This window comes from Triticum dicoccoides, chromosome 2B, assembly GCF_002162155.2.
Source record: "Triticum dicoccoides isolate Atlit2015 ecotype Zavitan chromosome 2B, WEW_v2.0, whole genome shotgun sequence".
NCBI classification, from domain to species: Eukaryota; Viridiplantae; Streptophyta; class Magnoliopsida; order Poales; family Poaceae; genus Triticum; species Triticum dicoccoides.
Genome location: NC_041383.1, coordinates 516335485 through 516357634, shown reverse-complemented (window position 1 = coordinate 516357634; position 22150 = coordinate 516335485). Strand labels below are relative to the sequence as shown.

General features: G+C 43.4%; 1 protein-coding gene across 1 annotated transcript; it reads right to left on the bottom strand.

Moving 5' to 3' along the window:
• Positions 1-18727: 18727 nt before the first annotated feature.
• On the bottom strand, positions 18728-19388 carry LOC119367932 (ATP synthase protein MI25-like). The gene has a single exon (XM_037633305.1). The coding sequence runs from the start codon at positions 19386-19388 to the stop codon at positions 18810-18812; it is 579 nt and encodes a 192-aa protein (XP_037489202.1). The 3' UTR covers positions 18728-18809.
• Positions 19389-22150: the final 2762 nt, after the last annotated feature.

Genomic DNA, 22150 nt, shown 5'->3' with positions numbered 1-22150 from the left:
AGGCAGGGGTATTAAAAGTGAAACTTGGCTTGCGTGTGCGCGCACACAAAGGAGACTGAGTTGGATTGCAAAGCCTCTCAAATGGAAGGAACCTGTTTTAAAAACCCCTTTCTACAATCTTGAGAAATCTCACGCAAGCAACTACACGCCGCAAGTCTTCGGTATTGTTCGCAAGGAATTTGAAAAGATTGACTCCGCTTTTTTTTCTTTTCGAGCATGCCAAGCCTCCAGTAGAGCGGAGTTCTGTGCATGAAGTAGGCGCAGTTTACAAACTAGCGAATGGTCAAATGAATAGGCTCGTTTCATCAGGGGTAACCAAGGAGTAAGAATGATTTGATAAAGTAAACATTCCCTTTGAGTGCGGTTCCTTCAGAACAAGCTCTTCCCTTTTCAGATTGCTTCTTTGGGCCACTTGAGCATCGACTGGGCAAGGTTGGATTCCCTCTACTTCGGGTGGCTACTATTTCTCAACAATGTTTTTTCATTTGATCCAATAGTCCTCCGTTAGATAGGAACAGCTTTGCTAAATACTGAGAACTCTCGAATAGAATATGAGAAGGGAAAGATCCTTTACATAAGGAACTATTGATCATAGGCGTACACTCTGAAAAGAATTGAATGAAACTCTCTTGTTTCGTCAACTTTGATATCATTAGCTGTCTCTGTAGCTGGCTCTCATGTCTGGTGTTCCAAGTAAATACTTTTCAACTAGCTGGGTCACCGCTGTTTTAAACCCTGACTTGGAATCAGAGCCATAAACGAGTGATTCAGTCAGACGGACGATTGAGTTCTTAAAGCTTGGATCGGCACTTCTTGTGTTGAAACAAACACGCTGTTGCTAGCGCCCTCAATGCTCTCTTCGATACTTCGCAAACATAGCTCCTTCTACGGGAGATAACTTTCGATCACTTTCATCTCAATTCGTTTCATTGGCTGGTCGAGTGGATGATTAGACACAGGCGGAGTATTCAAGTTGTCCCTACTTCAAGTTGTCCCTACTAACTAACGGGTCTAATTATCGCTGGCTCACAGGCTCCTTCGAAGCAAACATTCGCAGCGCCCCTCGCATTCAAGCTCTTGCTTTGTCCTGCGGCCTGCCCTCTAAGCAAAAGCAAGATCTAGACAAGAGTGAAAAGCAGTCAGAATATTAATAATCTAAAAAGGCCTTCCTTGGTTGTGTAGCTAATCCCCCTCCTTGACAAGAACAGAATTTTTGCATCTTCAAACTGGTTATGGGTGATACCCTCATTCCCCATTAACTCACTAGAAAGCCCTTTGAATAAGCCTCAGGAACACCCATTCCTTTCGGATCAGGGGGTGGTTGTTTTAACTACTCGTTCGGGGAACATTAGACAAAGTTACTTATTTGAGAAAGTAAATGAACCTGAAATAGGACCTATGTGATAGTTTGCAGCATGAGCATGTAGATGCTGGTTATGGTATCAGATCTGAGGACCAAGAATTTCCAAAGGATAGTACTAGACTCAATAAGAAGCTTTCAAAACATAACTTCTCATATTTGGTCTGTGGGCTACCATGCTTAAGCTTTCTTATCTTACTCTTTCCACTAACGTTAGGACTTAGGCGAGCTGCTGAATACGAGACACTTCTTTCTCGGCCGTGCCTGGTCTTCCCTCGGGGATGGGAGAATATAGAAGGTGGGTGGGTGGATCTCTATTCTCCATAAGGATAGGGTTGATTTGATTGGCATTCACGCCTTTTAGAAAGAGCCACTCAATGCAATTCTCTTTTGGGCGAAGAGAGTATGCCCAACTGGAGTGGTTTCCGCCTATATTCCTACTAATGTAATCTCCAAGATGGACAAATCTTCTTATCTGCGGATCTATTCCATGCCGGAATTCGACCTGCTATTCATGTGGGTATTTCACTTTCCAGAGTAGGATCAGCGGCTCAAATGTGCCGCAATGAAACAAGTAGCTGGCAAATCCAAATAGGAACTAGCTCAATTCGCAGAGTGACAAGCCTATTATTCGCCTCTGCTCTCGATAAAACTAGCCAGAATCCATTGTTTTTATGACGGGAATTGCTTAAACAATCCCAATCAAACCTTCTCCCAGTGGAAGAACAGATAGCTACTATAGCTACCGGAACGATAGGATATCTTGATTCGTTCGAAATTGGACAGGTCAAGCTATTTCTGGACTGGATGAGTTACGTAAACACCTCAAAGATACTCATTCCAAGAAATTCGATCTTCTAGCCAGCTTCTAGCCAGGTGGATAAGGATGGAATCTGGTATCCAAGAAGAGGATGTTGGACATTCTTCATCCCGGAGGGCCGGGGAGAGGAGAGATAGCATCACTCTGACTTTGCCGGAAGGAGGAAAATCCAGAGTTGGCTTTGGGAGAAGAGAAGGAAGCTCTCAGGTTTAGTGATTCATACCTGTCCTGTCTTTTGTTTTCAGGGTTTAGATTTCCGGTCCAGAGCTAGTCTACTTATTTATTTTATACGGAAACAGAATTTTGCATATTATATGGAATTTGTCATACCAGGTTTTCCTAGAGTTGAGGAATTCTATCCATTCCAGGAAAAGCACTGGTTTGAGAAACTACACTACAGGAAAGTACTAAGGAATAGGAAGCTGCTACTTATACTTCTTATTCTTGTCCAAAGATGCCAGGCCGAGACAGAAACCCAACTAGTGAAATAGAACGGATCTCTCTAATAAACTGGCGTTCTTCTCTTCGGGTTGCTGGTATCCTTATATGGATCCGTCTTGTCTCCTCGGCTCGATAAGCTAGCAAAGTCAGTTTGTTGGATTGGTCTGTCCGGTCTGTCAGTCAGGAAAGCACGTCAAGTCGGTTAATAGCTATGGTCCCGTTTCTAACTCGGTGAATTGGTATGGCCTGGAGGCCCGGCAATAACAACAGCAGACAGGTCAGTTGTTCAAGTCCGTCTGGTTGATAGGTCAGCTCGGTATAGAATCTTGTCTGGTTTCTGAAGTCGGTAAAGTCCAATCAGTAGAGTGCCAGTTAAGTTCCTCAAGTAAGGATCTTTGATTCCTCCAATTCGGTAGGTAATCATAATAGTCTCGGCTCGGAATGCGAAGATGCTGCTAATCTGTTAAAGGGATCTAGATCGCATTTATTTGATATGCGTCCCTTCTTCAACCCCGGATGTGTACCTGACGCCAGGGAATAACGTAGTTCTAAAGTAGTGACTCGTGTCTTGGAGGTCGTCCATCCAAATGTTCCTCTTTGCCATTGCCCGCGTCTACTCCCATAACCGAATCGATGGCCTATAGCGCCATGCCATAATGAAATTCTTGATCATTTCTTTGTTCGTAACATGGCGTAGTGTATCACTGGGTGCCACAATCCCATTCAATTCTTGTCCATTCAATACCATGGATATATCGATTTCTATTTTCAGAAAGCTCCTATTTATTTCGATTGATATCTCTAGCAAATATATGTGTAGCGTATGTCAAGATAAAGTAAATCAATCCGTATGACGGCAGGGAGCGGAGGCAGCTTCAACTCAAGTGAGGAGCAAGCTTACCTCGGGCGGGTAGATTGATCGGCTCCTTCATATCTCGGGATTTCGCTTAGGCCACCCAGGCCATACCATAGAAAAAAGATCTGGTTTCCTTTCCCTCATCAACCTGCCGTTCTTTTATTTCACGAAAGAATCTTTCCGTCCGTATTGAGCAACTCAAATTCCTAGAAAGCCGTTGGTGCACCCACCCAGTGAGTAACTACAAATGCAGTGAGTAACTACTAATGTTACAAACAAAGAAACTTTCATAAAGTGGACCCAACAAGCAAAGCAACGGATTGGGTTGCACTGCCTTTTGGCGTTTTAGTTAGGCGCATCCTCTTGCGGGATGAAAATCTGCCATAGCACGCTCCGCGCCTTTGAAGGAACATTTGCTCGATGATGGTCCTACCCTACGCGGGCTTACTAATGATGGCCAAGCACGCAGTCATTCCCGTTCTATTTGATAGGGGAAGCAAGCTAGTCAAAGAAGAAGGAAGCATGGGTATAGGTAAGTCTAGACATATTGACACGGGCGTATACTGAAATAGGCATAAGGCCGCTAACGCTAAGGAGACAGCACCACTTCTTTGTTCGTAACTAGGACATGTATTGATGCTAGAGGCAGACTCCTGGCACTTATCACTCCTTAGATGAACCAAGACAAGAGTGAGTCCGCTAAGGGACAAGTATGACTAAAAGAATGATGGCAGATTTTTATGGAAACGATTCTATTTGAGTATATTGTCTCATTGGGTTTGTCATTGTCGATAGCTATTCTTGTCGCCGTTAGGGCTGGCCGGATGATCCATCACATAAATGCTATTAATGTTGAAACACAAGTAACTGATATATCCAAAGATGTTCTTAAAGAACAAATCATTTATCAATTGGAAATACTCTATAAAGTCTATAGAGATACTACTGAGGGTGTGCACTTACCGGCAGGAGTCAATCTCCAAGAAGTAAGCATGCATCTCTTTTTTGTAGACGAGAGAGTGAGCCTTCTAAACAGTATCTACTGTGATCTTATTGCAAAGGGAACTGGAAGTGAATACTTTGGCCAAGTTATACAATTTCTTCTGGGATAGCTTGTTGTGGGGCTTTCCGAAGGGTCGTTCTGAGAGTGGTCTCTTTTCTTTAAGGTTGCATATATTGTCGGAGAAGGGAGGGCCAGGTCTAAAAGTGCCGAGTTGGGTTTGGGACAAGATCAGGAAATAGTGCATCTTATATAGTGGGTGCCAACTTGATTGCTGCTGAGATTGCTTGATAGGAAACTTTGATTGATACGAGCAGATGTGAATGAATTGAAATAGTCAATAGTGGTGATATGATCCCGGTATCTACACTCGGATCTACTTCTGCTACCGAGACTGCTGCTACTGTAAAAGCATCAGGAACGTGTCAATTCACTGAATAAAGTGCTCTTTCCATTGATTTATGGATGAAATCACGAAAAAGAGAAGGAACCACCGATTCTGCATCAAAAACAGGGGTTCTGGAGCCAGTTTCTCAAATCGTAAGTAGATCCAATCTAGGGCAGTTGATAAGTGAGGTTCTCCGGTCGAATGCAAATAAGCCAGAGAGTATCTCTTGTTTCGAGGAAGAAACAAACATCCTGGTCTCAATAGATCTTGATTCTATGCATGCGTCAGACACATCACGAGCCGGAACAAACGAGTGCTTTCAACTCACGAGCCGGAACAAACGAGTGCTTTCAACAATAAGCAATACCCGAGCTTCCTTCTACCAACCAGGATTCCGATACCAATTCCAATCTGGCACAGCACAAGGAAGTAGCGCACCAGAAGAACCAATACAAGAACCCTTCCTTCCAGCCAGAATCCGTCTTTCTTGTCCTTTGCATTCGAGGAATGGGATCTGCCTTGTGGAAACAAAAGCTATTTGTTCGAGTCAAGCAAGCGGACAGTCAGCTAAGAATACTGGAAGAGAACTCTCTAGCCCTGCACTTAAACTAGACTAGAAATCCGAAAAAACACTAGTTTTGGCCCATAGCGAAATGGAGTTTTTCTTCTCCGCGGGCTCCCCATGCTTGGCGCCATAGGCTTTAGGACTTTTGGCACTAGGGAATCATAGTTTGATCAGATTCGTGGACAGGCTCCCGAGGTCAAATCGGATTATGGACTTTTCCAGCTAAGTGAAAATGCACTTCACTACTAGCAAAGAAGTCAGCTCAGGGCAGGGCCGGTGGTAATCTCAGATAGGAACTTGCCGGGATCCTTCCATACCTGCCATCCACCACTACTACTGATTGTTTCCCAGAACGAGCCATACCTTTTCCCAGAATGAGAATACGGCTGAGGACGAATAGCGGCACCTAGCTTTAGTTTCCACACGACATGATGGATCTATCACTCTCTTTAGCCAGGCCATTCTCTAGAGGAGAGTTCCGAGAATGAATTCCAATCTGGTACCAATCGTAGAAATCGTATTGTAGAGTTCTTCTCACGCCTAGCACAGCTACAAGCATTCCTCGAATGCAGAGACAAGACGGAGGATATCTGATCCCGCAGAACATCTGCTACCAACTACGGATTACCTTGTTTCCATGAAATCCATGTTTCTGGCACCTTGGCCCCCTCTACCTACGAAATTCTGATTCCTATGGTTGAAGAAAGTACAGCGTTGTCAATTCAACCTGAAAAAAGGGGAATAAGTTGACAAAGTCAGCTTGAATATTACAGTATGGATCAAAGGAAGCTATACCCGCCTTGATTTCTATCAAACTTATTAGATAGTAAAGCAGACAAGTCTGAAATGGAATGTTTGATCGGTATATGTAGGGCTCTCAAAAGAGAATCTATTTCAGCATAGTTGATTTTCAGAAGCCAACTAGAACTTCGCAGCTGCCGTATAGTTGATTGTTCCCACCAGTTTCGTTCTCATCTGGTCAGTTTCACGAATGCAAGGATTTACTACGACTCTCAGGTGTAAACCTTGGTCGTATACAGCGGTGAACTAGCTAAATATAGCTAGAGGAGTAATATAGCTAAATATAGCTATAGGGCATTCCACAGAGGTGAAATTCTCTCGGCAAAGCAGAACAAGAAGTAGCAGAAAGCAAAACAGTATAAGGGTCGTTCGGAGTTCCAGGCACAAAACAATTCTACAGAACTGGGTATACCAAACAGTTGATCAACAAGGCAAATGTCCACTAAACCAGCTAAACGGCTCACGAATTGTTTGGAATGCGATGGCAAATGTGATCTCCCAGCAATATCTCGAGTCCAAAACCTCACTCAGCTACATATATCATCATCTGCGGCAAGAACATAGCAACACCAAAATCCTACCAGCAACTGCTGCAATGCACCCTCCTCACGACAGCCAACCATCGACGGTGTCAGACTATGATTCAGTTGATGTACTACTCCTCTTTGTTCTGTTTCATGTTTTTGGCGGTTTCATTCTTGTGTCTGAGTCCGAAGAAGATGGTGGATGTTGATCCAGTAGCAAAATTGTGCTTCCTGTTGCAGGATTTATGTATCGTGCCGTGCGTAGATACGGACGACATGGAAAAAATCCAGGTTTATGTACGACATGCTCTTTCCTTCCTTCATTCGGTGACGCACAGAGGTGGCAGAGTCTTGTTCCTGCAGTCGCTCACAACTTTTGGGAGCACCGAGATCCTGAATAAGATGCTGCACGAATTGGCTGAGGTGTTGGGAGCCCCCAATAGAGAAGGACGATGCGGAAAGGGATGATGGGAAAGTGACAAGACTGGACTTCGACTCGTTTAAAAAGAGTTGTAGCCGTACGGAATTCCAATTGGAATGGACCCATCTCATGATACAAGTTACCCTGGATTTCTTTCTATTCCTATTTCGCTGGGCAATTCTAGTTTTTGTTATGATGATCTCATGGATAGTAGTATTGAGTTCTATAAACAGATTGATAGTAGGTTTTAAGATAGCTTAGCCCTTGCTATGATTCAATTTGTATTGGAGAAGAGGGGCGCCAACCCTATGGGGAATGTAGCTATGTTGTACTTCTTCCTACTAGCTACGGTGCAGCACCTGTTCCTAGCTACGATGCTGCTCCTGTCCGCCCCTTGATTTATCACCGCTTTGGTCTTTTACTGGTCATTGATTTATAGACGGGAGGATAAGTACCCTGGCTCGACCCCAGATATCGATTTAGCATTCCATTATCGGATCTCCGAAACGGGAAACCAGAAAAGTAATCGAAATCGTGTGCCAGCGGGACATACGAAATTCACACTTTTTGACTCTCAATCCATAGGTGGAGATACCAGGGGTGGGTTTTCATGGCCTATAGTCTCCCCTGCCGACGAAGCACGAACTACTTGTTGAAATCGCGGATCCAAATCTTGCATTTCTCCTCTACTCGTCAAAGGCCTCGTATTGTTATTCCCATGATTCATGTGGGCTATCTGCTCTTTATTTTAGGGTCCTACTCCCACCTATCCTTAAAAAATGATGTGAGTGGCTCATACTAATCAAATGTACAAGTAACTGACCCTTATCAAGCTTTCCACACATAGTGTTTTGATCTAAGATTGCAATTCTTCCATGTTTCCGCATTAGCATATTGTTCCATGGAGCTAGGGTCCAAAATAGGAATCAACAAGTGTTTCCACGACTCTACCGCCCGGCCAATCCTGTTCCACTGAATCCCCTCCCTTTTTCATGGCCACATATCTTTATGGCTAAGGAGTGGGAAATCTTTCTCCTGTTACACAAATCAAATGTTTCATTTCATCCGGGAAAAGCCACCTCTTTCTCCACAAACAATGTCTTTGTCATTTGATCCTGTTTTTATCCGTTAGATAGGAACAGCTTTGCTAAATACTGAGAACTCTCAGATAGAGTATTAGAATGAAAAGACCATTAATTATATAAGGAAGAACCCAGGGTTCTAGCCCATTCCCATTCCTAAATCAATAATTCGTAGTGCTTTTGCCTTTCTTGCGTACTCCATGTGAACCAGTTGCTAGCCATATGTTTAGGAGGCTATTTTCTCCTATTAAGTAAGATTCTTAAGCTTAATTAGCCCAAAGATCGAAAAGTACGGACCATTTTGAAATAAAACCGGACCATTTGTAAATCAAAATAGAAAAAGAAATCTAGCTACTCTCTTCTCTGTCTCCTTCAGAAAAAGAAAGCTAAGGCAATTGGTGTTGAATAAACAAAACCACACCGAACCAGTCAGGAGTTTTCAGAGATTATGCCCAGCGTCACATGACACCACTTCATTGTATGCAACACGAGGAACCGATCAAGAAAGACGAAGCAGACATGCACAAGTTCAAGAGCGAGGTCAGACAAGCATGTATCAGAACAGCAACGTGATCAAGGCTGCAGCTGCTGCTGCGAGGACTAACGTCACAAGGGAAATCTGGCAGGAACTGAAGGCCACCGATCCCGACCGATCGTGCGGCACGGACGTCAAAAGCTCCTCCATAGTCGACGGGGGCACTTCACTTGTCCTGGGGCGGCAGCAGCACGGACATGCACAACTGATTTCAATTAGTACACATGAAGTATGATCAACGATTCCGCAAAGATATTAATTCCAGTGTTCAAACGATCAAATGGATGAGATGATCAACGATTGCTCAGATTAAAAAACTAGAAGGTACAGTTACAACTTAACAGATCTGTGCACTCAGAGTTTGAGAAGACTATATATATAGCATCCGCATCACCAGGACACTCGATACTGTAATTAGTAGGCAGTTACAAGTTAATAGAACAGATGCTGCGAGTAGAAGAATTGAATCAATAATCAGTTTTATCATACAATCAAGTTTGAATCTGTATTCCTATAGCCCTATAGCAGCATATAACAAGAAATGGAGAGAACACCGCAAGTGAAAATAAAAAAAATTCTGTTTTGTTGTGGGCAGATGAGCAGGGATCATATGGTGCGAAAGCCGAAATGGCCAAGAGTCTCTGAATGGCATTAGTGGCCGCAGATTCACCGAATTACTAGACAAGCAGAAAAACATTTACCTGGAGACATTTTAGGTGTGGGAGGTGAGTTAGGTGTGAAATGCATCTCAGGAAGCGACTTGAGCCCTGTTTCAAATGGGGGGAAACAAATAAATGAAAACATAAAATTGGTACATTCAAAAGAACTGCTCAACTGATCAGTAATCATGACTAACCATAGCAAAAAAGGACAGTAATAATATCCTTAAGAGTAGCAACCAGAGCTCGCTGGTAATCCGCATCTACCACCAACCATCACCAATGTAGCTTCACAAGGACTCACAAGAACAAGGATAGGAGCGCATAAACTTATTTTGTAACTTGTTCGGTGATCAAGAACACGCGCATAGGGAGCACAAGAATCGATCGAAGCATATACTCGCCATCAAGAAGGGACAAGTTTCTGCCCCCGGTCCTACTCCCCAACCAACCCACCGAACTAACTCCATACGTTCATCATCATACATTGCGTACCGTGCATTTTTCCTCTTCCTTCCATACTGTGCATGAGGCCTTTGGCTACTCAATTTATTTTCTTTTGCTGCTTCTCTATTCTACATAGACCCGGCAATCTCCCTCCGACAAAAGCATACTTTTTGAGTACTCTAAAGAAATATAGCCATTGGGCCGGCTTTAGGATTATGCTTACTCCTACTGTGGAGAAAACCAGAGGAGTCCGACTACCATTTCTTCGTATGAAGTACATACTTGTTCTTCACCGTGCAAGCTCTACAGGTTTCGGAATCCGAGGCCTTCAAGTTCAACCGTAGACGTAGAAGCAAACCGGTACTTAAGCATCGAGCGAATGAGAGACGAGTGAGACGCCTTTAGCTCCTAGAATGCCTTCTTCAACTTTGCTATACGCAATTCGTGCGCCAAATAGAACTGCTAGACTACGTCGAGTTGTGACCACTCATGCCTCTAAAGAGCGAGGCAAAGGGTAACACTAGGGCGGAGCTCCACCTTTTGTTCTTCCAGCTCGGACTCCTAAACTAGAAACTATATAAGAGGCACGAGATGATCAGGTGTGTGCACTAAAGCTCGACATGATGAAAGCTTATGAGAATTTCACTGCTATAGCTGATACGGGATCTAATGACTTATTTCTTAAAATAGGGTTTTATGACTACCGAAAGTTTCTCTTTTCATGACACAGGGGGGGTCTCTATGGCCCTAGTTTCTTTGGCCCATTTGAAATGAGCTACGAATAGGTCCTACTTCAGACAATCCTTCGTTGTCCCTTCAGAGGAGATGAGTGGGATGACGAATGAGTTCTTTAAACATCTCTATACTGCTGAAGGTACTGAAAGAATGGAGGATGTTCGTTCTGTCGACAGTTCCTCGGAAAGTATCTCAGGCAATGAATGAGCAATTAACTGTGCCCTTTACTGGTTCTGAAGTGTGATCTTTTTAAGATGTACCCTGAAAGGCCCCTGACCCGGACGGCTATCCAGCCCACTTTTTTTCAGCGAAGGTGGGATTTCTATGGTGATGAGGTTAGTGACTTCAGTTACCTTCTCGGTTCTTTTCAATGGGGAGCGTCTTGAGGAATTCAAACCTTCTCAGGGACTACGCCAGGGAGATCCAATCTCTCCGTACTTATTCTTGTTAGCAGTAGTTTAGGTATTCGAAATAGCGAAATACATAAATTATCTATCTCAAGTACGTCTCGTACTTATCTTGAGCCATCAGTCAGATTGAATGCAGCGCCCTGCCGGCAGCTCCTGACCTCTGTTCCTATGGGGGAAAGAAGGTGTGGCTTTGGACCCCAAACTCTTCCATGACGCCCTTCTTCTTATAGCGTGGGTAAGTGATCAATACAGACAAAAATCACACCCATTGGATCCATCCTGATATGATTGGGTGATTTGCACGTTCCCTTAAGAACAAGCACACACACACTAAATCCTAAAAAGAAAGATAGATGCTCATCTTCACACTGATAGCAGCAGGCTCACTACGTACGTTGTCCAACCCACCTCGTAAGACATCTTTCCTCGGATAGCCAAGCGAAAGAGGAGGTCTCAAGCGTGCAAAAACACATGTATGAGCAGGAAAAGATGTGCAATCAAGCTCAGAGACCGCAGATAACGGATCTCTCAGGCACCGGTTTCCCTCAGTTCAGGAAGGGAAGCGAGCTTTCAAGGGTCCAAGGATAAAAAAGGTAATTAATATGTCTCCGACCGAAGTGATAGATAAAGGCTTTACCCATTGGCAAGGAACGCTTGGAGGAGTGAAACAACGATTCCGCCTAGCGTAGGACACGTATATTTGATCCAATCTAGCAAGCGTAGCCAGCCCCACACACGGGTAAAATTGTACAGCTCCCTATCTCGTTGAAAGCCCCATTGCTTACGGAAGAGAAGAGTTGGATGCCGTGGTGGGAAAGCTCCCATTTCAACTTTGCTTCTTGTAAGCTCCAATATAAATAGCTCACTTGCGGGATCTAATCTCATTCTATGGGAACAGCTTTCATTTCTATCTTTTGGATTAAAGTGGTGAACAAATCCTTTCTCTTCACTTTTTCTGCTCCGCATGGCTCCGGTCAAGATGTGACTCATCCTGTATATACATAATTAGGAGACCTCTCACGAACTTGTTAAAGAAAGGAGTACCATTTGTGTGGACAAGCCAAAGCAATCCTTTGATGTTCTCAAGCAAGCTTTAATTGAGGCCCCTGTGTTGGTTCTCCCTGATTTCAGTAAAAGATTTGTGCTAGAGACAGATGCCTGTGGGCATTGGAACTGTGATAAGGGGTAGAAGTATTCGTGTGGGGTGGGTTTCAAAGGGAAGGTTGCACAATAGATCGGAGATCCTTTGAGGAAGACTGAAATGACTATACTTATAGAATGGTCCATATCGAACAGATACGATACTGGTTTACACAGAGAATATCGCCTAGCTCTAAAACGGCAGCACCTGAGTGCAACTTAGAGTAAGATAGAACGACCTTCTGCTACCTTTTTACCGGGGCATTGTTTTAACAACTTTAGCTGATTGATCTACGAATGGAGGGATTCCATCTTATTTTTGTTAACCGAGATGCAAACGACTAACAAACTGGATTCGAAGCCACCTGTCGTAATAGTACCTACGGGTTCTTTCTGTGGAGCCTTCAAATGCAATAGATAGTGCCCAACGGCCAATGCCATAGGCAAATCTCCATTTTCCAACTTATACAACTCTTTGGGGTCCAAAGATACTCGCCATTGCAACTTAATAAATAGGACCGGTGGGATCGCCTTCAACAGATATATCGGTTTCACTGCTTTCGTACCCTTTGTTTTGGTCATGTGGATGACCTGCAGACCGTAGATAAGATGGATACCCACGTACTTCCTTCAATGAAGAGAGTTTTACCAAGGACCCTTAGATAGGGGGGACAGACAAGAGGTATGCAACCTGCTGAATATTGTCACCAAATCGCTCACTGACAAATACTTGGGGCTCCCCTCCCTGGTAGGAGTGGATAGGAGCGACTGCTTCCAACACTTAATTGAGAGAGTTTGCACTCGGATTAATGGCTGCAAAGAGGAAGGGCTAATTGGCTCCGCCATGGAGACCGAAATACGAGCTTATTTCATCACATCATTTTGCAACGAAGAAAAAAGAAGAACATAATAAAGTTTCTGAATGACTCAAACGGCAACAGGATCGAAGGTAATGACCAGTTAGCATCTCTGATACAGGGTTACTTTGAGGGACTGTTCACCTCAGAAGTCCTAGCTCCCGACCCTGGGCTACTGGGGAAAGTAAACAGGCGAGTAACTGAAGAAATGAACGCAAGCCTCTTGGCTCCATTCACGGCAGATGAAGTAAAGGCAGCACTCTGAATTCAATCGAGAGTTAGGTATAGTAATCTTCAGATATGACAATACCTCCCCCAAAGCATTGTCAAGTGTTGGAATTAGGGCACCAACCACGAATAGGAGCTGTATAGAACTCCGGAAAGAGACCTTTGATGAAGTCGGCATCCTCCCAAGTGGCATTTGCTTGATCCAAACTAGCCCACTTCCTTGGTTGCTGAAAAACCATGCAACGCAAGTAATTTTCCACACACTGATTCACACGTTCTGTCTGGCCATCTGATTGTGGGTGATAGGCAGAGCTAAACCTCAATTTCACTTGCAGTGCTTTGAAGAAGGCCTGCCACATGTTACTTGTGAATATCCAGTTTCTATCAGAGACTATTGACTTTGGCAATCCATTCCACTTAAAAACATTATCCATGAAAGCATGAGAGACTGATTGTACTGTATAAGGGTGAGCAAGGGGAATGAAATGAGAATATTTAGTGAACCTGTCCACCACCAACAATATGACTTCTTTGCCCAATGATTTGGGAAGACCCTCAAAGAAATCCAGGGAGATGTCAGTCCAAGCAGAAGTAGGTAATGGCAGTGGATCTAGGAGACCAGGGTAGTGGTAATGCTCTCCCTTGACTCTTTGGCAAACTGCACACTCATGTAGAAAAGTTTCAATCTCCTGGCCTGGCGCCAATCAAATAGCTTTTTTACCCTTTGATAAGTAGCCACAATGCCTGAATGGCCTCCTATGGGAGAGTTGTGAAGTGAATCAATGATTTGGTGTTTAAGAACAGCATCTGATCCCACATATATTCTTCCTTTATATCTCAAAATGCCAGAATGAAGAGTATAAGGGGGTGTTGCATTGGCTGATACAGTGAGCTTCTCAAGCAGAGATTTGCAGTGATCATCATTAGTGTAGCTGGTTTCTACCATCATAAGAGAATCTCTTCTGCTCAAAGCATCTGCAACCTTGTTTTCTTTTTTGTATTCAATCTTGTAATTGAATTCAAGCAATTTTCACATAAGCTTGTGCTGGATGCCCTCAGAGACTTTTTGTTCTGTGATGTATTTAAGGCTCTGTTGATCAGTTTTGATCAATAAAAGAATTGGGAACCAAGAAAGTAGTGGCGCCATCTCTTCAAGGATTCACAAATAGCTAAAGCTTCTCCTTATCATAAGTTGACATAGCTGCATTTCTGGGTCCAAGGGTTTTACTGAAATAAGCAATTGGTCTGCCTTGTTGCATGAGGACAGAACCAATACCTTGACCTGATGCATCTGTTTAAAAAGTAAATGGTAGGGTCAAATCAGGCAAAGCCATAACAGGAGCAGTGACCAGACAATTCTTCAATGTTGTGAAGGCGTCAATTTGAGCATCTGACCACTGGAATGATTCTTTTTTTAGACAGTCATGAAGTGGCCTAGAATTTATCCCATAATTCTTGACAAATCTTCTTTTTCCGCAGCCATACCAAGAAAACTCCTCAACTGAGTGATAGTCTTAGGTGCTAGCCATTCTTTGATGGCAACTATTTTGTGGGGGTCTGTAGATAGACCCTATCCTTAGATAACATGCCCTAAATACTCCACTTGAGGGACAGGAAAACTTCATTTGCTAATCTTAGCATATAGTTTTTATGACCTTAGAATGTCCAGGACTAACTTTAGATGCTTGAGATGAGCTTGTTTGGTCTTGCTGTATATCAGAATATCATCAAAGAATACCAAAAGGTATTTCCGGAGCAAAAACATGATTCATTAAAGATTGGAAGGTAGCAGGTGCATTAGTGAGTCCAAATGGCATCACTAAGTATTCATAATGACAAAAATATGTCCTAAAATTTTGGAATGTCTTCTCTTCTCATTCTTATCTGATGATAACCTGATCTCAAATCAAGTTTGGAAAACAGTTGTGCACCATGTAGCTCATCTAATAGATCCTCAATGACAGGAATATTGAATTGATTTTCTGCACTTAACCCGAAAGTAAGTTTGAAAACAAGACCTGCTCTGTGAAGTGATGGAAGTAGTAAAGGTTTAGGCTTCGGATCTGTGAAGTTCAGGTTTTGGAGTAGAGGTCAGAGGCTAGTGCGGGTAGCCCTGTCGGAAACTAGAAAGAAGAGGCTGATGCACCTGTCCGGCGGTGGGTGGGTTCAGCTCAATCAACTGGGATAGGAGTTTTTTCTCTATCTTGCTCCATGGTGTTCAAGAAGTGCGTCCAGAAAGCTGTGATTCATGGGAGGGAGCAGCTTCAATAGCTTTGGCTGTGAAAACTCTTGGTCTTGGAGCATCAGTGTCATCAGTTCACCCAAGATCAGCAGGACAAATAACTACTAGGTTTGTGCCAGAAAAGCATCTTGCGTGACGGGGAAAGAGTGGAAAAAGAAAGAGATTCATCAGCTATGGAATCTGACAGGTATCGGTATTGAACAGAGGGGGCTGTTCACAAAGCATCCCATGGATGGTAATGGTGCTTCCCCAGCTGCTGTTCCTACTCCTTTGGCTGGTGCCAAATCAGGTGACTTTGAAGTTGAAGCTTGCCCGCAGAACGATGTAACCATGCTGGTAGTACTATGATTGCCTTAGAGCGCAGATGTCTCTGTCCCTAGGAACGTGATGCTTAGGTGCGAGGTGAAACACAAGCAGGAGATCGAGAAAAGAAATCATACGGATTGCAACCTACAGATGAAGAATCTGCTTCATTGTTCCCACCATCTATATCAGATGTTTAATAAGAATAGGAATCGAATAAGCTGCTGATTGACTGAGGAAGCATTTGAAAAGAAAGGAAGGGTGATGCTTGTTAAACAAAGCTACGTGTGGGGCCGCCACGTATAGCTGTAGTTTCTGCTGTAGCATCGGTTATTTCCGTTATTGCTGTAGTAGCATCGGTTATTGCTCAGGTTATGAATGACCCAATCTATCTATGGCAACCACCCCTACTTTTAGTAGATGGAGATGTGCACCTAGAAAAGACGGATGAAAGAGAACCTGCCCTTCTGACTTCTTCTCTTGTCTGTCCTTTACGCAAAGCGATCTACCAAGGCCTTTCTCCATCCTATCGATCTTTCCTTACGACTCGACTTCAAATAAAAGGCTGCAGAGGGCTAAAGGCAGTATCTTTAGCCTACCCAACTCCCTTGCTGCCTATTTCCTTTTAGACGGTCATTCCGTGGGGCCACAAGCACCATCAATTGCATTATCCCCGGTACCACACATCACTCCAATCAGAATAAGCGGGAATGCCGGTTGGAAAGACAGAGAAATAGAATAATGAGAATCATATGGTCTGCTTGGGAAGATAAGCGAAGAAAGCTCTAAGGTTTCCCTTCCTGCATTCAGAGCTTATCAATTCGTCCCACGCTATATAGTGAAGCAAAGCTATCTATAAATCGAGCATATCTTTTATCCGGAAGGTAGTGGGCTTTCACCCGTACTCGCCCTTCCACTTCACACTTACTAAATTAGGCTGAGTGTATGCGCACATGAAAACAAACAGAAAACGAGTGAGCACTTTCTTTCTATAGACAACGGTCAAGTCTGCGATCCAAACAGTGATGAAAAGAATTCTCAAATCATTCGCGGATGGACGTGAAAGAAGGAAGAACCAAATGGCACTGCTTCCTCAAAGCGAGCTTCGGGTACCCGATCAAGGGACTAATGAAACACCAGTACATGTCATACAGAAGCTCCACTCATCCCTCCGCCAGCCCAACCTAAGTTTCTATCGGACTGAGCTATTCTTCAGTCCAGTGCCCTAATCCTTTCGAACTTGGGTCCAAAAAATAGTGCTATTGTACAACCTGGGGAAGTCAAAGCACATTCTAAGTGGGCCGCATGGGTCGGCCCTTTCACCTCATTCTTTTCCGTTTCCACGCTCTGAAACCGGGTTCTTTCACTTCAATCTCTCTCATAATCAAGCTGAGATATGATGCTGTTTCATCCTAGAATTATGAGAAATCCCTTGTTGGCTGGGATGGACCCTTAGTATAAGATAAGTCAACACAACAGGTTGTGTCAGTTTCTCAAAAGACATGGGCTCGCCTTTCAGGGTGACTAGCTGCATTCATTGGTTTGCTTTCTTCCACCAACTTCACAACCATCCTTCGTTGATGACAGGCAAGCTCAACCACAGTTTCCGTAGTTTGGTTCAATTCATTCAGCATTTCCATTTCCAATTGGTAAGTTCTATTTTCTCCGACCCAAGGAAGAAGATCACAAGCGGGAGTCCCCTCTAGGAAGAGATGCTTTCCAAAGGCCGTACACTACTGTTGAATGGCCAAATAGGGATTGAAACAGAGTAAATAACTATAGTATCCCGTCGTAGTGGTAGCTGCATTTACGCGACCGGGTCCGAGCCATGGGACAAGACCAAATTGGATTGGATTTGTCACATCCGCGGATGGAAGACCGTAGATTTCTCACTTTCCCTACTCGGAGAGCACGTGTATGTAGTCCGCCTGTATCTACTTATTTATTCGGAGAGCGCCATTAATAGGATTCAGAAGTCGTACAAGCTATGGCGGAGCCGTTTACCAATGCACCCAGTTCTCCTCATATTTGATTCTTCTTTTGGTATCATTGGTTCCATGTACATCTTTTGGGCGAGCTTTCTTCACTGCCATCAAAACCAACGCTCAAACCTTAGCTTTCCGAGCAGTTGTTTATTTCTCACTTTAGCTGCTGTCATTTTCCTCTTCCGAATTAAGCGAGTTAGAAACAAGGGGATCAGAAGAACAAACAATAAGAATGAGGGATTGAAGTCCGTTTCCTTCGTATCGTATTTCAACGGATCGGGTAGTTCTAGTCTTTTTTGATTACTCCTTCCTTTTTCCCATCATTTGACATAACATAATTAAGAAACTGTTTGATGGTCAACGGAACGAGTAGAGAAGAAAAATGCCCTTATTCCAAAGGAAGTGAGTGCCAAAGCGAAAATAGAGTAAAGAACAAAAGAACGAAATGCAAGGGTTGCATCCGCTGTTTCAAGTCCGGACGGTTCTTCTGCTAGGTTATTGAGTTGGCTCCCCCGTTATTCTTCATCAGACAACGCACACTTAATGGAAAAACGAGGTATATTTTTGGAAAACTTCTCTACTTACGACTTTGTTAGCGCTTTGAGGGCTTCACTATGTTCTCTGAAATCTTGTATAAATAAGAAAGAAGTCTTTCTCAGGAGATGACTCTGCTGATACCGAGTTTCAATGCAAAATGGCTCCCGCTTCTTCTGAAAGAAAACTGGGGAAAAATCAATATGGAGCCGTCAGAGGCTTATCTGGCCGATATGACTTCCTGAAATTCTTTCCTGAGAAAAACCTAAAATGGAGGGGTTGGGGCTTTGGCTCCAGGCTCAAACTCTATCTTGTGGTAGACTGCCCTCCTAGGGAGCGCTTGGGCAACTAACTTGTGGGGCATGACATCCCAAATTCATCAGTTACATTAGGAATTTCCTGAAAAAAAGTCTTATGTGTATTGGATCCGCTCTTCTGTTAGCATGAACACATGAATGAGATTCTTCTTATTCTTCCTAAATAGAACCCCCCACCCTCACCTTTCTTAGGACTATCAAGCCTTCTCGAATTAGGTCTATGGTAGAAGCTTTGAACGTAGACCCGGATACAAATCTTTCACTCACTGAAAAGTGAAAACCTGTGACTATATCGTCCTGAAGACGGATGCGGCGGGAAGAAGTGGCATTTAGAAGTGTTGTTGACTTTACATTTAGGTTTCGGCATAACAAAGCTTGCACTGTCTTTTCGCACTTAGGCGCACAGCGTGCCGTTGGTAATGATTCTACTACGGTGCTGCAAATTCGCAAGCTGATCCTAAGTAATCGTGGTTGTTCATTGGATTCCTCCGGAATTACTTCGTTAGGATTGAAGAATTGCTGCAATTCTTCCTGAATAGACTCGATTCTCCCGTCGAGAGTTTCTTTGAAAGTCTTACCTAAACTCTTCCGACTGAATATGAGAAAGCCTATAAAACAACGAGCTACTATCATTTCTTCATTATAGATTGAGATCTTCTTCGGACTTGATGCACAAATAGATGGAATAGCAGCAAATAGCATATTTCTATCCTTCATATCCATAGAAAGAAATCTCATCTCCAGGTAACTCCATCTTTTTCAGCTCTGCTCGCTCACTTTTGAAAGGAAGACTTAGTTTTAGATCGGCGTTGGTTTTTCCAACAAAACGAATAAGTTTTGGATTGAGATTTCACATAAGCATTGCACAATGATCCGCATTAGGCGGGGAGCAGCAATGATACCGCCGGCCAGGAATAAGTACTTATCCCTCTTATACTTAAGAAAAGAGAATAGAAGTGGTTCCTTTTCTTTCTATACGAAATTCGACGATTTCGTTTGTGTTCATGTTGGCATAGGAGAACTACTAACTTCCGCCATCTGCATTAGTTACGTTAGCGTAGGTAGGCGGTTCTCATGCCAAAGGGGAAGATCTCGCTCAGCCAAGTGCACAACCTGAGTAAGTACACTTATCGAGGAGTGATAGGGCAGCAGAGTTTGAGGCAAAAAAAAGATTTGGGTGGCTATGGGTGATATGGGGAATCTAACAATTAATTGACAATGATTTCACCGTGATGTGCATTGGTAGCTTCAAGACGAAGGCATTTTCCATATGTAAGCCACAATTTAAGTATCTTATTCTTCTGAACCAGGAAAAGCGTTCTGGTAAGGAGGATGAAAGAAGAGTACGAAAAAGGAAGTCCAAAGTCGTAGTCTTTAACAAGGCTTTCCTTCATCAGCGTAAATATCTAAAGTAGAGGCTTTGGTATAAACATAAATCCCATAATAGAGGGATCGATCATCACATTCTGCTTTGTTAAGAAAGAAGGATAACCTAGATAGATAAAGGTGGAATGGACTACGTGCAATCCCATCCATGGAAATATTTTATTTACTGTAGAAATATGTATGGTGTGCTGCTAGGAAATCCGCCATCGCTTGCCCTCTAATGGCCTTCTGCGGCGCATACACAATGTCGAACTCAGTAAGGATGATGGCCCCATCTTGCCAATCTTCCTGTAAGCATTGGTCTTGTCATGAGATATTTAAGTGGGTGAACTTTGGAGATGAGGGTGACCCGATGTGCTATCATGTAGTGCCGTAGCTTCTTGACAGCGAACGCCAGTGCAAGGCAATGTTTTTTTATAGGAGAGTACGCATGTTCAGCTCCTACGAGCACACGACTAAGGTAATAGAGGGCATTCTCTTTCCCGTTTTCATTTTCTTGTTCCAATAGAGCCCCAAGAGATTCATCCAAGGCCGTGGTGTAGAGTATAAGCTCCTTCCCTGGTATCGGCACAGCCAGGACTGGCGGATTGAGGAGATAGCTTTTGATGCCATCTAGGGCTTGTTGGCAGTTTTCATCCCAAAAGAATGGAATGTCTTTTTTGGTTTTTCTTGTAAAAGGTTGGATTCTTCCTGCAAAATTGGCTATGAATCGCCTGATGTATGCCAGGCGCCCTTGAAGCGAACGCAGCTCCTTAAGGTTTTGAGGAGGAGGCATTTCGAGTATGGCCTTGATTTTACTCGGGTCGATTTCTATTCCCCGATGTCGAATGACAAACCCTAGGAATTCGCCTGATGAGACCATGAAGACGCACTTCAACGGGTTTAACTTGAGTGCATGTTGCCTTAGGCGGTCGAATACGATTCTGAGATGTTGAAGATGTTCTTCATAGGATACCGCCTTTACAACGAGATCATCTACATAGCACTCGACAATCTTATGTATTATCTCATCGAAGATCTTAGTCATGGCGCGTTGATATGTAGCACCGGTGTTTTTGAGACCTTTGGGCATAACCTTGTAACAATATATGCCTATTGGAGTGCGAAAGGCTGTGCTTTATCAAGGCAAGCTTCTCTTTCTTTCGCCAATGAAGTTCATATAAGTGTATAGAAAGCCTTATTTTCACAACCATGCACAAACCAAAGTGCTGCTGAAACGTGAAATCCATGCACCAACAAGTTCCAGTTCATAAGCAATGAAAAAGCAGAGTATATGGGAGGATAGTGGCTAAACTGTTCACTTGAGGAGAGTGGGAAGTGACTAGTCCGATAGGAGAAGAGCGGAAGTGCGATCTTTTGATCTAATCTACGTCGACTAAAATCCATGTCTCATGGCACGAGGGCCATTGCGAGTTGATGTTGTTGCTTTACCATCACAGTCTGTCCTCAAGAGAGGCATCCATTCCTGGCCAGACAAAGTTCCTATTAGTTCTCTTATAGGAAGCTAGTATACCTGAATGGCCTCCGGTAGCTGTCCCATGCAGTTCTTGCGCTATCCTGGCTCTTGCATTTCTAGCGGTCCCCACATAAAGCCTCCCTTTTTTCCTTAATACCCCTTCCTCCTCTTCCCAACCATCTTGTCCTCCTCTCGCTTCACTAATGCTCTTCTTAACTTCTTCAGCTAATTTTGATCCTTCATAGCTTTGTTTCACCTCTCCTATCCAATCCGGCAACAACTTGCTCACAAGGGTGCAACCACTGAATTTGAAATGACACAATGATTTGAAAAACAATCAAAAGATATGTAAAGAACATAGACAGTAAAGGTAGAAGATCATTTCCGGGTAGATAGGAGAGCTATTAAAATCCACAAACATGAATCAGAGTTTCGACTGGGTTCTCCAGATTTAACCAAAAGAAGACTTTTCTACAAATAAGAGAATTTCTCATTTTTTTGTTTATACTGAGCCAAAACATAGAATTTCCATTGAAGAAGGAAGTAAGGATGCTAGCCGGAGAATCAAGAAATAAATACTTCCCATTCCGATTCTTTTTTTAGTTCCCAAGATAGAATTTCTTTGTTTTTGGCAAGAGCGGTGGGTGACAACGTGCAA